The sequence below is a fragment of the Mytilus trossulus genome, chromosome 5 (assembly GCF_036588685.1).
Source record: "Mytilus trossulus isolate FHL-02 chromosome 5, PNRI_Mtr1.1.1.hap1, whole genome shotgun sequence".
In the NCBI taxonomy this organism is placed as follows: Eukaryota; Metazoa; Mollusca; class Bivalvia; order Mytilida; family Mytilidae; genus Mytilus; species Mytilus trossulus.
This window is the reverse complement of record NC_086377.1, coordinates 19,174,085-19,188,340: the sequence shown is the minus strand read 5'-3', so window position 1 is coordinate 19,188,340 and position 14,256 is coordinate 19,174,085. Positions and strand designations below refer to the sequence as shown.

The window sequence follows — 14,256 nt, the reverse complement described above, 5'->3', positions numbered from 1 at the left end:
AGCTGTCCATCTAATTTAATGGACATGCATGTTGTTGATGAAGTTACTTGCAATACTCCTTCTGCAAGTGCTTCTACACCAAACTATAGTTATGTAGAGAGACTAATGCAACACAAATTTGATGACTTTCTTCATCAAATTGATCAAAGGTTTAAGAACACCAAAGAAAAAATGCAGCATATGACCAACAAGGCCATGGATAAAGTTGACAGAGATATTACAGCTTTACGAGCTCAGTTCACCCAGTCTCATAATCCCAATTTGGGGTCAGGTGATCAAACTCACGTGACCAGGAACTCGTTGGTTGATTTGGACCAACCAATAAATGATTACAATGGTAGTACATTTCACCCTCACATACAAGGTGAACGTACATCTCATTATTTAGAGAGGGCAAATAACTCTAACCATCTGTTTTCACCTCACAATGTTTTATTTAACAATAATAACAATGATAATTTAGCAACTGCTAATAGATGGTCTGGTCCATCCACACTGGCTCATGGTGTATCTAGTTAAGTAGCTGGTAGACCAAATTCAGGGGTACGCACTCCACATCAGAACCAAATGTCCAATTCCAATATCAATGGATCCATTAAAATGAAACCGCAATACTATGACGGTACCGAAGATCTTGACGATTATCTGTCTCAATTTGAGATATTAGCAGAATTGAACGCATGGAATTATGTCACTAAATCTCTGTATTTAGCTGGTAGCCTCAAAGGTGATGCCAGAACCTTGTTGTCTGAACTTTCCCCAATGGAAAGGAAAGATTATCAAAGCTTGGTTCAGATCCTTAATTTAAGGTTTCGATCAATGAACCGAGCTGAGATTGTCAAAGCTAATTTACAGACAAGAGTCAAACGAAAGGAAGAGTCTATATCTGAACTCGCACAATCCATTAAAAAGCTCACTCGTCAAGCGTATCCAATTGCGCCACCAGCGCTTATCTTCACTTTGGCAAAGGATCACTTTATAGATGATTTGCCGGAGTCAGATATGAGGCTCCGAATAAAAGAGGCTCAGAGCAAGGACATTGCTGAAGCTGAAATTTTGGCACTACAGCTTGAGGCCTATAGGGTTGCTGATAAACAAAAGACCAATCGGTATCGTGGTCATCCAATGAAAGCAGTAGCTACTAATGAGTCGGCTTGTCTTGATGATCCTGAGTCCTTTACAAAGACTTTCATGGATGGTTTCCGCCAAGAAACGAAGTCTTTGACTAACGACATCAAGCAAGTTGTCAAATCAGCTCAGGGTACTCAACCTGGAAAAACAAATGACAATTATAGCAATAATAAACAATGGTAAAATAATTATCAAAATAAGGGTAATTATCAGAGCAGGAATAATAACAATGGCTCTGGAAATAATAATAGGAGCAATGGTTATAATGGTCAAAATAATAACATTGGCAGGAACCAAAATGGTCGCAATGACCAAAATTGCAATACAGCTCATAATTATGGGCAGGGATACTCGGGAAACCGGGACTTGTCGAACACGGGGGCCGATGGGAGACAAATGAGTCAGGGCCCAGGATAGTTGCACTTAATGTGTCTAAGTTCGGAGATGAGGGTTTATTTGTTTCAACAAAGATACAGGACTTTCCTGTAAATATGTTGGTTGACACTGGTGCAAGTGTCACTGTAATTAATAGAAAGATTTTGAGAAGCTCCCCCTCTCATCTCAGAACTTAGTTACTCCAGTTACTTTAAATTTAGTTACTGCTACTGGAGAAACTTTCGCATTTATTGGAAAATTTACTGTGGAAATAAAAATTGGTAGCCATATCATAAATCATGAAGTTTTGATTGCTGATATACATAATGATGGAATTTTAGGGGTAGATTTTCTTACCCCTAATAACTGTGATGTTTTGTTAAGTAAAAGTTGTTTGTCTATAAATGGTGACAAGATCCCATGTTACCATTTTAATAAAAATATGCAACCTACTATATGTAGAATTGCTGTAGCTCAGGACGTTATTGTACCTCCTGAATCTGAAATGATGGTCCCTAGCAAGATAGAGGATTATGTGGTGAATATTGAAACTGGCATGGTTAGTGCAGTTTCAAAATTTATCAAAAAGACAGGTCTCTTAATGGCTCATGGCTTGGTTAAACCTGAAAATGGAGTTATTCCCCTTAGACTGATGAACTTAACAAATAAAATTTGTAAAGCCAAGAAAAATACCATAACGGCTAAAATGGAGAATGTTGAAAATAAGGAAATACAAATTCCTGAACAGGATATAGATCCTGTATTTTTAAACAACATTAATACTTCAGATGAGTTACCGGCTAATCTAAGTTGAGTTATACAGCTCAAAGAATTCAACTGAGGAAGAAAAATGTCAATTTATGGCACTCCTCATCAAATATCAGGATGCTTTTTCCAAAGATCCTAAAGATATTGGTACAACCAATCTGGTTGAGCATACTATTGATACAGGCGATGCGAGGCATATTCGTATACCCCCTCGCCGTCTCCCATTCTCCAAACTTAAAATGGCAGAGGAGGAAATTTTGGAAATGGCAAAAAGAGATATCATAGAACCTGGTTATGGGCCTTGGAGTTTTCCAGTGGTATTAATTACCCAGCCCAAGCTGCGATTCACGATAGATTACCGAGGCCTTAATTTTCAGACTTCAAAGATTCGTACCCCTTCCCCCGTATAGATGATACCTTGGACGCATTATCCGGGGCGAGTTTGTTTTCGGTGCTCGATTTGAGGAGTGGCTATTGGATTGTAAATCTAGCAGAAAAAGATAGACATAAAACTGCCTTTTCCATAACAGGTAGTGGGTTGTGGCAATTTAAAAAAATGAGTTTTGGGTTATGTAATGCCCCAGCCACTTTTGTTCGCCTAATGGAGAGGGTTCTCCTGGGTTTGTCCTGGAAAATCTGTCTTGTTTATTTTGATGACATCATTGTCTTTTCAAAGTCCTTTGATGAACACCTAGAAAATTTAGGCAAGGTTATTAATTGCCTCAAAGAAGCAGATTTGAAGATCAACCCTCGAAAGTGTAATTTGTTTAAAGGCCAAGTGAAGTTTCTAGGACATGTGGTTAGTTCCGATAGGGTAGCCACTGATCCAGACAAATTAGATTCTGTAACTAATTGGCCAATCCCCAAAAATGTAAAACAAGTGAGAAGTTTTCTCGGCTTGTGCTCCAATTACAGGAGATTTGTTAAGAATTTTGGTGACATTGCAAAACCCTTGCATAGCTTAACAGAGGCAGGCAGAAAGTTCGAGTGGATTAAGTCATGCCAAGAGTCCTTTGACACGCTAAAACAAGCCATAACAAGTACTCCGATTTAGTGGTATTCTACATCTGACGACATGTTTATTTTAGATAATGATGCTAGCAATGGTGGAATGGGTTCAGTTTTATCCCAAGTCCAAAATGGGGTCGAGAGAGTTATTTAATACTACAGCAAAACTTTTTCTAAACAAGAATGCAGATATTGTGTAACACGGAGGGAGTTACTGGCTGTTGTCGCCTCGATTAAAAATTTCCATCATTACTTATATGGTAGATATTTTTTGGTCAGAAGTGATTATGGCTCCCTACGCTGGGTATTCAACTTCAAAAACTCTGAAGGTCAATTAGCTCGATCGTTAGAGACCCTAGCTACTTACGATTTCAAAATTGAGCATAGAGCCGGTAGAATCCATATAAATGCTGATGCATTGTCCCGTCGCCCATGTTGCGAAACTGGCTGTAACTACTGTCTGCGTGCTGAAAGTGAATATGAATATACATGTAAATGTTCACTACAGCTGACATTAGCAAACAGGTAGATTCCTCTAAAAACTTGCCGGAAATCCCTGTTGCAGACGAAAACAAGAGTAAAAACAACCTCAATGTCTGTGCAGTAACGAGGTGCCAAACTAAGAAGGGTGATACTTCAGAAATTCCTGGTAGTTCTGGAATTTCAACGAAGTTAACAGAGGAATTAAACTTTGAGAAAGGTATATCTCTGTCTGATGAACAAAGACAGGACCCTATTATTGGTCAATTGTTCAAATGGAAGTTTGATGGTCATAGACCGGAATGGCAGGACGTTTCTGCCGGCACTGTTGAGTTAAAACACTATTGGTCCAAATAGGACTCTATAGTAACGAAACAAAATATATTATACCAAAAATGGGAAAATGATACTGGAAGTAGAATAGTGTGGCAAGTTTTACTTCCTGTTATTTTAAGAAAAACAGCCCTTGAATACTTACATAATGCCCCTTCAAGTGGTCATCTCGGTATCAAAAAGACCTTGACTAAACTAAGAGATAGATATTTTTGATATGGCCTACGTAGAGATGTAGAATATTGGATTAAAAATTGTGATGCATGTTCCTGTCGTAAAAGGCCTATAAAGAAACCCAAAGCCCCTCTGAAATTGTACTCAGTGGGAGTGCCTATGGAACGTCTAGCAATAGATGTTACTGGTCCCTTTCCTCGATCCCATCATGGAAACATATACATGTATATAGTTGTCATAGCAGATTATTTTACCAAATGGACCCAAGCTTTTGCCATTAAAGACCAAGCGGCTCCCACTGTAGCCCAAGCGCTAGTTGAAGGTGTGGTAGCTCTCTTTGGTGTTCCCCATAGTTTACATAGCGATAAAGGTTCAAATTTTGAATCAAATGTATTCCTGGAAATGCCTGATGGTATGGTAGAAAAATCCATAAATACTATTAAGGAAATGCTTTCTAGTTATGTAGATGAGCGACAAAAGAATTGGGATCAATTTTTATCTGTTTTAATGATGGCATACCGTTCATCAGTCAACCAATCCACGGGTGTCAGCCCTTGTAGTATGATGCTTGGTCGGGAAATTACCCTTCCAGTAGATTTAGTTCTTGGAGTCCCTGAAGAAGAAATAAAAATATATAGTTCCAAATATGCCTATGAACTGGCCGAATGTATACAATTTATATATGAGTTTGCTAGAAAAAGATTAAAAATATCTGGTCAAACTATGAAAAAATATTATGACCATAAGATTTATCATAAATTATATGATGTAGGTTCATGTGTGTGGTTGCATAACCCAAAACCAAAGCGAGGTTTAAGCCGTAAATTACAAAATGACTGGTGTGGTCCTTTTGTTATAACACACAAACTAAATGATGTTATTTACAGGGTTCAGGAAACACCAAAATCCAAACCGAAAGTGGTTCACCATAATAAATTAAAGATGTACACTGGCAGCAATGCCCCAACATGGATTAAAATAAATTCTTAAAGAATAAAACTAAAAGTAGAAATACAATATTTCTTTTAATGAAAGAAATAATGATTGTGGAAGCTTCTAATGTAGAGAATGCTCTCTTAGACGGTACAATCATGTTTGTTCTAGTATTTGATGTTTTTATGTTCCATGTATGATGCATTGTTGCACAACATTAAATTTTGGCAACTATCAACTTTGTTATATTAACTGTGGTTTAACATAATTTTGAATGTAGATCATTCAACACATGCGGCTATAAACAGAAAGAAAACCTATAATTAGTAATTGCTTTTTATTTTTGACAGCAATTTAAGTTTAAAGAAGCATCCACTGTAGAGAATGTGCTCGTGGAATGCATAAACTTAAAAACTAATTATTGTCTACATGTTTCTGTATGTTATTTATAAAAATCACAAGTAATATTAACATCCTAATATTCATGATTTTCATTCTTTTGACAAGTAAGCCAGTGGGCATGCTCCCTATGTCAGCATGGAGATAAGGATCTATTTGTGGCAGCCAGGAAGGCTGTGGTTCGTCGCCATCTGATAGAACAGCTCTCTGGAGTGAGTCACAGGTGTGACTCTTGTTTCAGATTTTTGGGAAGGGCAGAGCAGAGACATGGCACCTGTGATGCCAGGACTCAGACCACCACATTGGTGGTTAGGCAGTCTGGCATCACAGGGGAGGAAGCCAAACAGGTGCTAATTGATTTTCTACAGACTGTGGAGGAGAAGATTTTGCCCAGGCTGTTACCCAGAAACACAGTCGTTCCTGGCCAAAAGGGAAGGAAGAGGCCCGGTAGCGAGCCAGGCTTAAATAAGACAAAGAAATGGCAAGGGCAAGCCATCGCCACCACTTGACCATTGGCTAGGATTGCACCACCCAGCCCACCCAGTTATGTTACCTCAAGAACACTGGGTGGGAATCATATCTCAATCACCCAGGCCAGTTCCACTGTGGTTAGGGAGCCCTCACCCACACCAATAGAGGCAGAGGAGCCAGCCAACAGTGTCTCTGGGGCCACCGCCCTTAACTTATCCTTAGCATCTGATGTTGAGGATGGAGAGGTCGTAGACCAAGTCAGTATTGGAGTTGGTCCCCAAGAGACACTAGAGGTCCCCAGTATTCCTCTGCCTACCATTAGGGTTGAGGAACCTACACCCAAATCATCAGCTGTCACCCCCAGGCCCACATAGGATAGGACAGAGGCTGCTCCAGCCATTGATCCTGCCCGTCGTGTGGTCTGGGATCACCTGGCCAGTCAGAGGGTAACGGATGTCAAGTTGGCTGGGTGGAGTGATGTACAAGCGGGCAGAGTAGTCTTAGACATTGGCTGTACTAGGTTTGTTACAAGTAAAGCCACCCTTAAGATGGAACCTAGCTCTCTGCTGGCGGAGATGGTTCAAGAAGGTTCAACCATGAGGCCCTTCCGAAAGGATGAGCATGGGAGACCCATGTACTTTTTGGACAGGGACCCAGCTCACTTCAGGCCCATCTTGAACTATTTGAGGTTGGGAAGCCAGTGGTCCTCTCAGTCTCTGCCCCGTGTTGTCAGATATCTCTATGACCTGAGGGCAGAGACAGACCATTTCCAACTTCAGAGTATGATGTTAATTTGTAATACTAAACTTATGGTACAACTGTGTACCTTACATATGATCAACTTGTGATCATACTAAAACCTGATGTAGCTAAGAAGACCCTGGAAGAAGAGGAAAGACGATTGTGACCAAGTGAATTCTTTGGACTATAATGACTTGTGTTTTTATTTATTCATGTATAATATTAATATATTGTTATGTTTTTATAGGGGAATAGTAGATACTTTTAAATAACAGTGTGCATTTTATCACATGTAAACCATTTTTTTACAGAATTTTCAAATTACATGAAGTTGATTTGAAGTATTTTGATGATGCCTTCTGCATAAACTAATTGTCTGAAAAGGTAAACAAAGTTATATTATTAATGGTAAGGTTTTTAATAGAATAAAATAGTATATCTTATTGAATTATTATTGTAGTAGTGGTCAGAGGACCATTAAAGTATATTTTTCTTGTAAAATTTACTACGCAGTCCTGTGGCATCCTTGGCCCTCTACTGTAAATCCTGAAGTTAACGGTTAGGAATTTAAGTGTTAGGTAATTTAATGGTACTTGCATGTATATATTGTAAATAATAGTTATTGCGCATGAGTATGTGTGATAGTGATAGACTATGTGTGTGTAACTGAGCATACAGCCTGTATAGTTACATTTTTATTTTTGTGTATAATTGAATAGGTACCTTTTTCAGGTTTTCAAGTTGGAGAAAACATTATAAAATGCTATAGGCAAATGTATATATGCATAAATAGAATTTAACTTATTCTACTTGTTTGTCATAACAAGTACTGAGATCTGATATTTGGACTGTAGATATTCTTTTAACTTATTGTATGGTTGAAAAATAATGTATGTATTTTTAACTTAATAGAAATACCTTTGATAACTATATATTCAAAAAATAATCTGTTAAAAAAAATACCGACTTAATTATCTAGTGGAACGGTTTTAACAGTATAACTATGCGAGTTAAACCAATTCAATATCCAGGAATAACTTCTACAAGGAGATTATTAATAAAACACACCGCTCAATTATCAGTTAAAAATATGATTAAGGTCCTACAGGGAAATAGGACAATTACATTTTAATTGCAATACATTAAAAGGTGTCAATAAAATTCAACAAAATATATAGATTTTCCTTTCATTTATCCAAAGAAAATGAATCAATGACTTGAAATTGTAAAATGACTTTACTTTGTTTATTCAACCATTCGTCTGGCTTATACATATTTTAAAATCACCATCCTTATATTGCTTTGATGCTCGGTTGCTGTCGGGAATCAAGGTACCTCACTTCATTCATTTTATCGATCATGCATCTGAACGCACTATATCATCCTCGATCATAATATCATTCTAAATCAGTTCTAAATTATTTTGCAATAATGACTACTATATTTGGCTCGTTTTTCTTTTTACATTAAAACAAAATTTTCGTAAGCATAGTTGAAACATGCAATACGGCTCGATCCGACAAAAATAAACAATTTTAGATATTCAGCAATTTTATCAGTATATGTTACACATCGAGTGTGGTACCAGTATATTATCTGTGTTTTTTCATATTAAAGTTTAGCATAGCACCATGCTGGAGAATTGCATTTTCATCTGATGTTCCTGCGTATAAAAAAAACAGTACATTACATTTGAAGAATGCTTTACAACAAATATATCTTGCTTGATTAATAAATATGTAACTTGTTTCTATTTTATATACAATGGCAGTGAAATAAATGTATGACATTGCATGATGTGCGACCTACGTTTTCTATACATAATTTATGAGCATTAATATTTCAATGAGCATTAATATTTCATCAAGAAAATATACAATTGTTTAAAATCAATATATAGTTACGTCGAAGATTTGAATTATTTAAGGTTAATATAATAATAAATACTGATTTTTTTCTAAATTAAAATATTTACTTCCTACTTAGACAGACAACCGTTTTGAAGGCGTAGATGTCATAATGTATAACTGTGAAGTGTGTTACACTGTCGTCCTGTCAGCAGAGGAAACACAAGCATACAATGCGTCTTTTCCAATTGAATATTTTTACTTTTCTATATGTTTGTTTGACGAATTCGTATTTTATTCGATATGAGAGAATGATGCCAAAATGCACTTTAAAACATTTCTACTTTTTGAAAGTAAAAGTATTGTCATTAGATGAGTGTGCGTGCACTTGCTCACAATTTAAATCGTGTAGTAGACTTGCATGGGACTCAACAGAGAATGAATGCATGCTACATTCCGAGATAATGATGACCAGCATCATTGGTTCGATAGTGAATGGTGTGGATTTATACAGTAGAGGATGGGAAGCAGGTAATTTGTAACATTGTGATGATTTTTTGGGTACAATGCAGAATACTGAAAATAAAAAGTTTTTTTTCAATTTTAAAATCCAGGAGATTTAAAAAATATTGAGGGATTCACGTGGCTTTCAAAATAAGTCACATTACAGAAATCAATTTAAAATATCTTAATCAGAATTAGATAAAGTATACATTGAGTAAACTAAAAAATAGTTAATTAGTAAATTAAAACATCACAAAACGTAGTCGACATAACGTCTTATTAGTCCAGTTAATCTTGCATAAATTTTACACTCACCCGAAAGTAATTACAACGGAAGATTTTTTAGTTTTGATCTTTAGCATTATACCCAAAATATGCACAGTAAAAAGTTCCATAAAATTTAACTTGAGCATGTTGAGGAAGACTAAACAATCATCATCTAAAATTCCCTTGGAGATTTGCATTGAAAAGGGAGATAACTCTTGTAAAAAAAGGACAGAGATATCAATTAAAGTTGATACAAAATCATATCTTTAACGCTTCTCTTCATCAGAATTATTCTCGATTCCGTAATTCATTAGTTAACCATTACTTGAATTTTTCAACATGTCAAGTAAAGAATCTCAAATTCAATAAAAAAAAAATTAAGCATGTATTCTTCTTTTTGTGGTTAAAAGTTTCTTCAGATAAGTTAGTTGCTGATAAAATTTAATATACAAATATAAACAATACCAAAATTTTCTATTTTTTTCTTCAAAATGGTCACAAAGCTTTAAATTTGCAATTTCTTAAATGAAAAATGCATGCAAAAAAAAAACACTACCCATAACTTCGGTAATGTACATTTCATGAGCAGAATATTATATAATTTATTCAAATACAAACTTATAACCCCACCAAAGTATCATACTTTACGTAAATTTCATGAAAACAACTAAAAACTGACCAAAAAAGACTCATTTTTGCAAGTTATCTCCCCTTCCAATAAGATTTTCTCAAGTTAGATTTATTGGACTTTCTGTGTATATAAAGGGCATAATGCTATAGATTTGAACTAAAACTTTTTTTGTTGCAATTAGTTTGAGGTAAAATTTTAGTTTGACTAGTCTAAATACATAAGAATTGTTGTTTCACGAATGCAGAATAAGCAAAATATCGGAATTGCTATGGTTTTTTAAATAGATTGACATGGTTCGGTTACGAGTCCAGAAATTCGTCATGGTTTTGGTCAAGTTTGTCATGGTTTAGATCGAAATAAATATATATGAGTTTCACTTTAATACTGAACATTTGTTTGATAACGCCTGTTATTGAACGAAGTTACACTATATATTAACTGCCTAAGAAGAAAGAAAGCTTGTTTAACCAAATTTAGTGGATGTAATTGGCAAAGCGTAAATTCAAAATGAAATGTGTTCTACAATATAATTTTCAAATTCACTGCTCTTTTAAACTAGCTTTCGATATAATTATACAAATCAATTCAAAGCGTTGCCTCTGTTTCACATAGAATCTGTTCTTCGTATGTCCATGCTTGGCTCTGCCAAGGATATCGTGAGCGGCATCACTAGTCAAATAGATAAAGACTTTTTCTCCTCAAAATTTGCAAAAATGTGGCAGCTATTTAAAAAGCAATTTTTGTTTTCATATTTTTTCCTAGAAAACTTAACATTTGTTTGTTTTTCTTTATTTTAAATTTTGAAAGTGTTTATGATGAATAAAAGGAGATGTGGGGTTAAAGGTCGATGATACAGTAACCCAGCTACAAAACTAACAAAAAGATATTTAGAGGACATCATAAGTATTCAACCATGTATGCATGAAACCGACTCGTTACGCGTGACTTATTATACCCCCGCTTAAAAAAAAGGGGGGTATACTGTTTTACCTCTGTCTTTCCTGCCGTCCCATGAATATTTTTCGTCGCATTTTTCTCAGGAACTACAATTCAAGGATTTCTGAAATTTGGTTTCAGGGTTTATCTAAGTCAGCTATACCGTGTGATGCGTTTTCAGATTGATTCTTGACAACTTCCTGTTTACCGAACACTTGTATGATTTTACACATGAAAACCAAGTTGAAAATAATTTTGTCACATTTTTCTCAGGAACTACAATACAAGGATTTCTGAAATTTGGTTTCAGGATTTATGTAAGTCAGCTATACCGTATGATGCGTTTTAAGATTCATCACTCGACAACTTCCTGTTTACCGAACACTTTTTACAATATGTACTTATAAATTCATGATAAATGTATTTAATGCGAACCCTACAGCCATTCAGGTGTGAAATTGATAGACAGATAGATAAATATTAAGAATAGTTAACGAGTACAAGAGTTTCAAAAGTAGCAGTCAAGTTTCATTTGTAGAAAAATGTACCTTTAACCTGATAAATAATGAAGTATAACTTAAAACGGAGTTTGTTGTTCAGCTTGTTGATATTGAATCAAATTCCACTTTGTTGTTATTGTGATGCGATTCATGTTTACTGTTAAATATGAATGATTTCAAAATTTCATTTTCACTGTAGAGCGATTCATTACTGTTGCATATGAGATCCATTTTTTTCACATAAGGATTTTAATTAATTTTCATCATATAAAGTCGTAATTTAGCTGACTCTCTAACATGATTTATGAAGTCAGAAGGATTGAATATATATGCATACTTGTGAGTGAAAGTGTCTGAGGTAATATATTGCTCATTGTTGCAGAACGTACGGTTACCTATAGTTGTTAAGTTCTGTGTCATTTTGGTCTCTTGTGGAGAGTTGTCTAATTGGTAATCATACCACATCTTCTTTTTTATATTTACACTACTAGTAAATTTAGTCTTTGTATCTATGATGAGTTTTTTTAATAATTTTCTAATTTTTTGATCAGTCATGACGTACAGTTGATCCTGAAATAAAAAAATGAAGTATATACTTCATATTTCAAAATTCATATTTTGAAGAAGCCAGCGGGAGTTTCTCGCTACATTGAAGACCCATAGGTGGCCTTCGACTGTTGTCTGCTCTATTGTCGGGCTGTTGTCGCTTTGACATATTCACCATTTCCTTGCTCAATTTTATTTGTTACCCCTATAAAAACAAAGAGACGAGGTTTAAATTTTCAATCGGACAACTATCCGCGCAAGACAAAAATGAGACGAATTTTCATTTTGGGAGTTCTGATTAGATTCTTGTTTACCAAATTAAGCAATTATCAAATTATTCAGCAGAAATTCTTTACAAAAGATGAGTCGAAGGAGAGGTACATACTAAATTAAAATAATGGTTTTCCTTAATCTATAATTATTATTTTCTAAAAAACAATTTAATATATCTAATATAATTTTCCTCTTTATATCTTGTTTTCATTTATCCCTTTTTTAGACTGTAATAAAGAAGGTTATGACTTTGAGTATACTACACGAACCTGTCTGAAATTATTTGATGTCCCCGCAGTTAGTTGGACAGAAGCAAGAGCAATATGTAAACAGGATGGCGGAGATCTTATCAGTATAACTACAAGATTGAAAATGGACTTTGTACATAGTTACATACCATGTGAGTTTTATAATTAATATTATCTTACTCGTTCAACCAAAAACACAAAATATTGCAATCTTAACGCGAAACACGAAATACCGTTCAGACTTATCTTGCAAACAACGTGTCTTCCCTTTTTCGTAATTCTAAAATGAGAAACACAACGGAAGACCAATTTACGAAAAGAAACTAAAAATAGCGAAAAGCAAAATTATTGTCAAAACAAAAGGCACACAATTATCGTAAACACACTATTATCGACTCAAATCCAGCTCTTGTATATGTGTATTTTTTTTTTTAAATACTGTTTGTCTGTTTTTTTGGTTTTATCCCCTAATAACACCTTATTCTCATTACAAACTTTGCCATGCCTTAGTCTTTTTTTATATTCAACAGGTTAAATATTTCGTCGAAAAAGGCCTGGATAAGGTCATTAAGAAAATTGTACTAAGTAAATTTTAAATTATCAGATAAATATAAGAATTTTATCAGTCACGGATACAAATAACTCTTCAATAAAATAACCTAAACTTTGTACGAAAAATCAGACCATTATGTATTTGCTAGTTCAAGGCATTTGTGTCATACTAGACCTATTTCTAAAAAAAAAAGTATGTTCATTTATACTTACATTAAGAGTAACACAGCTCCATGTTTTAACTTGTGCTTACGGAGTATAAAAAGTGGGGCGAAAGATAACAGAGTGAATCAAACTCGTAAATCTAAAATAAACTGACAACGCTAGGCGTAAAAAAGACAAACATACAAATAATAGTACAAAAGACACAACATAGAAATTTAAAGAGTAAACACCACGAACCCCAGCAAAAACTCGAGGTGGTCACAGGTGCTGCGGAAGGGAAATCAGATCCTGCTTCACACGTGGCACCCTTATCCTAATACCAAATTCTAAGAGTACTTTTTTTAATAATACGATTACCTGAATACATCTGATTATCTAAATATAAAGCACAAAATCATCGATTTGTATATGTATCAAATATTGTACAAGAAAGACATCCTAAACAATAGCCAACATTCCGTTCGAGATAAGGATATAAATTGTATTTTGAATATAATAATTATATTTTAATGACCTGTAAATAAGATGCACATTTTACATATTTTACAAAAATATGAAAATCACCATTGTTTATGAACATGTAAAAAAACAAAAAATGTAGCTTTCGGAAAGTTTTTCCAAAATTTGATAATAAAAACTCACATGATTGTCAATGCAGATACAGTGTGTGTCTTCTTAAAAATATATATCAAGAGATATAGAGATTGTGGTGTACCTCAATAAAATTAACGGTACGAATTTTCTTGCACCAGATGCGCATTTCGACAATACATGTCCCTTCAGTGATGCTCGTGGCCAAAATATTTGAAATCCAAAGCTTATATTAAAGATGAAGAGATATAATCCAAAAGGTCCAAAAAGAATAGCCAAATCCATGAAAGGAATCAGAGCTTTGCATGAGGGAGATACATTCCTCTATTTATAAAAAAAATCTAATGTTTTGCAACAGAAAATTTTAATAACACAAAAAATCA

General features: G+C 34.7%; 1 protein-coding gene across 1 annotated transcript; it reads left to right on the top strand.

Annotated features, from left to right (window-relative positions):
- Positions 1 to 2,366: 2,366 nt before the first annotated feature.
- LOC134717700 (uncharacterized) lies at positions 2,367 to 2,684 on the top strand. Its single transcript, XM_063580193.1, has one exon. It carries the CDS (start codon positions 2,367 to 2,369, stop codon positions 2,682 to 2,684), a length of 318 nt encoding a protein of 105 aa, XP_063436263.1.
- The last annotated feature ends 11,572 nt before the right edge of the window (positions 2,685 to 14,256 follow it).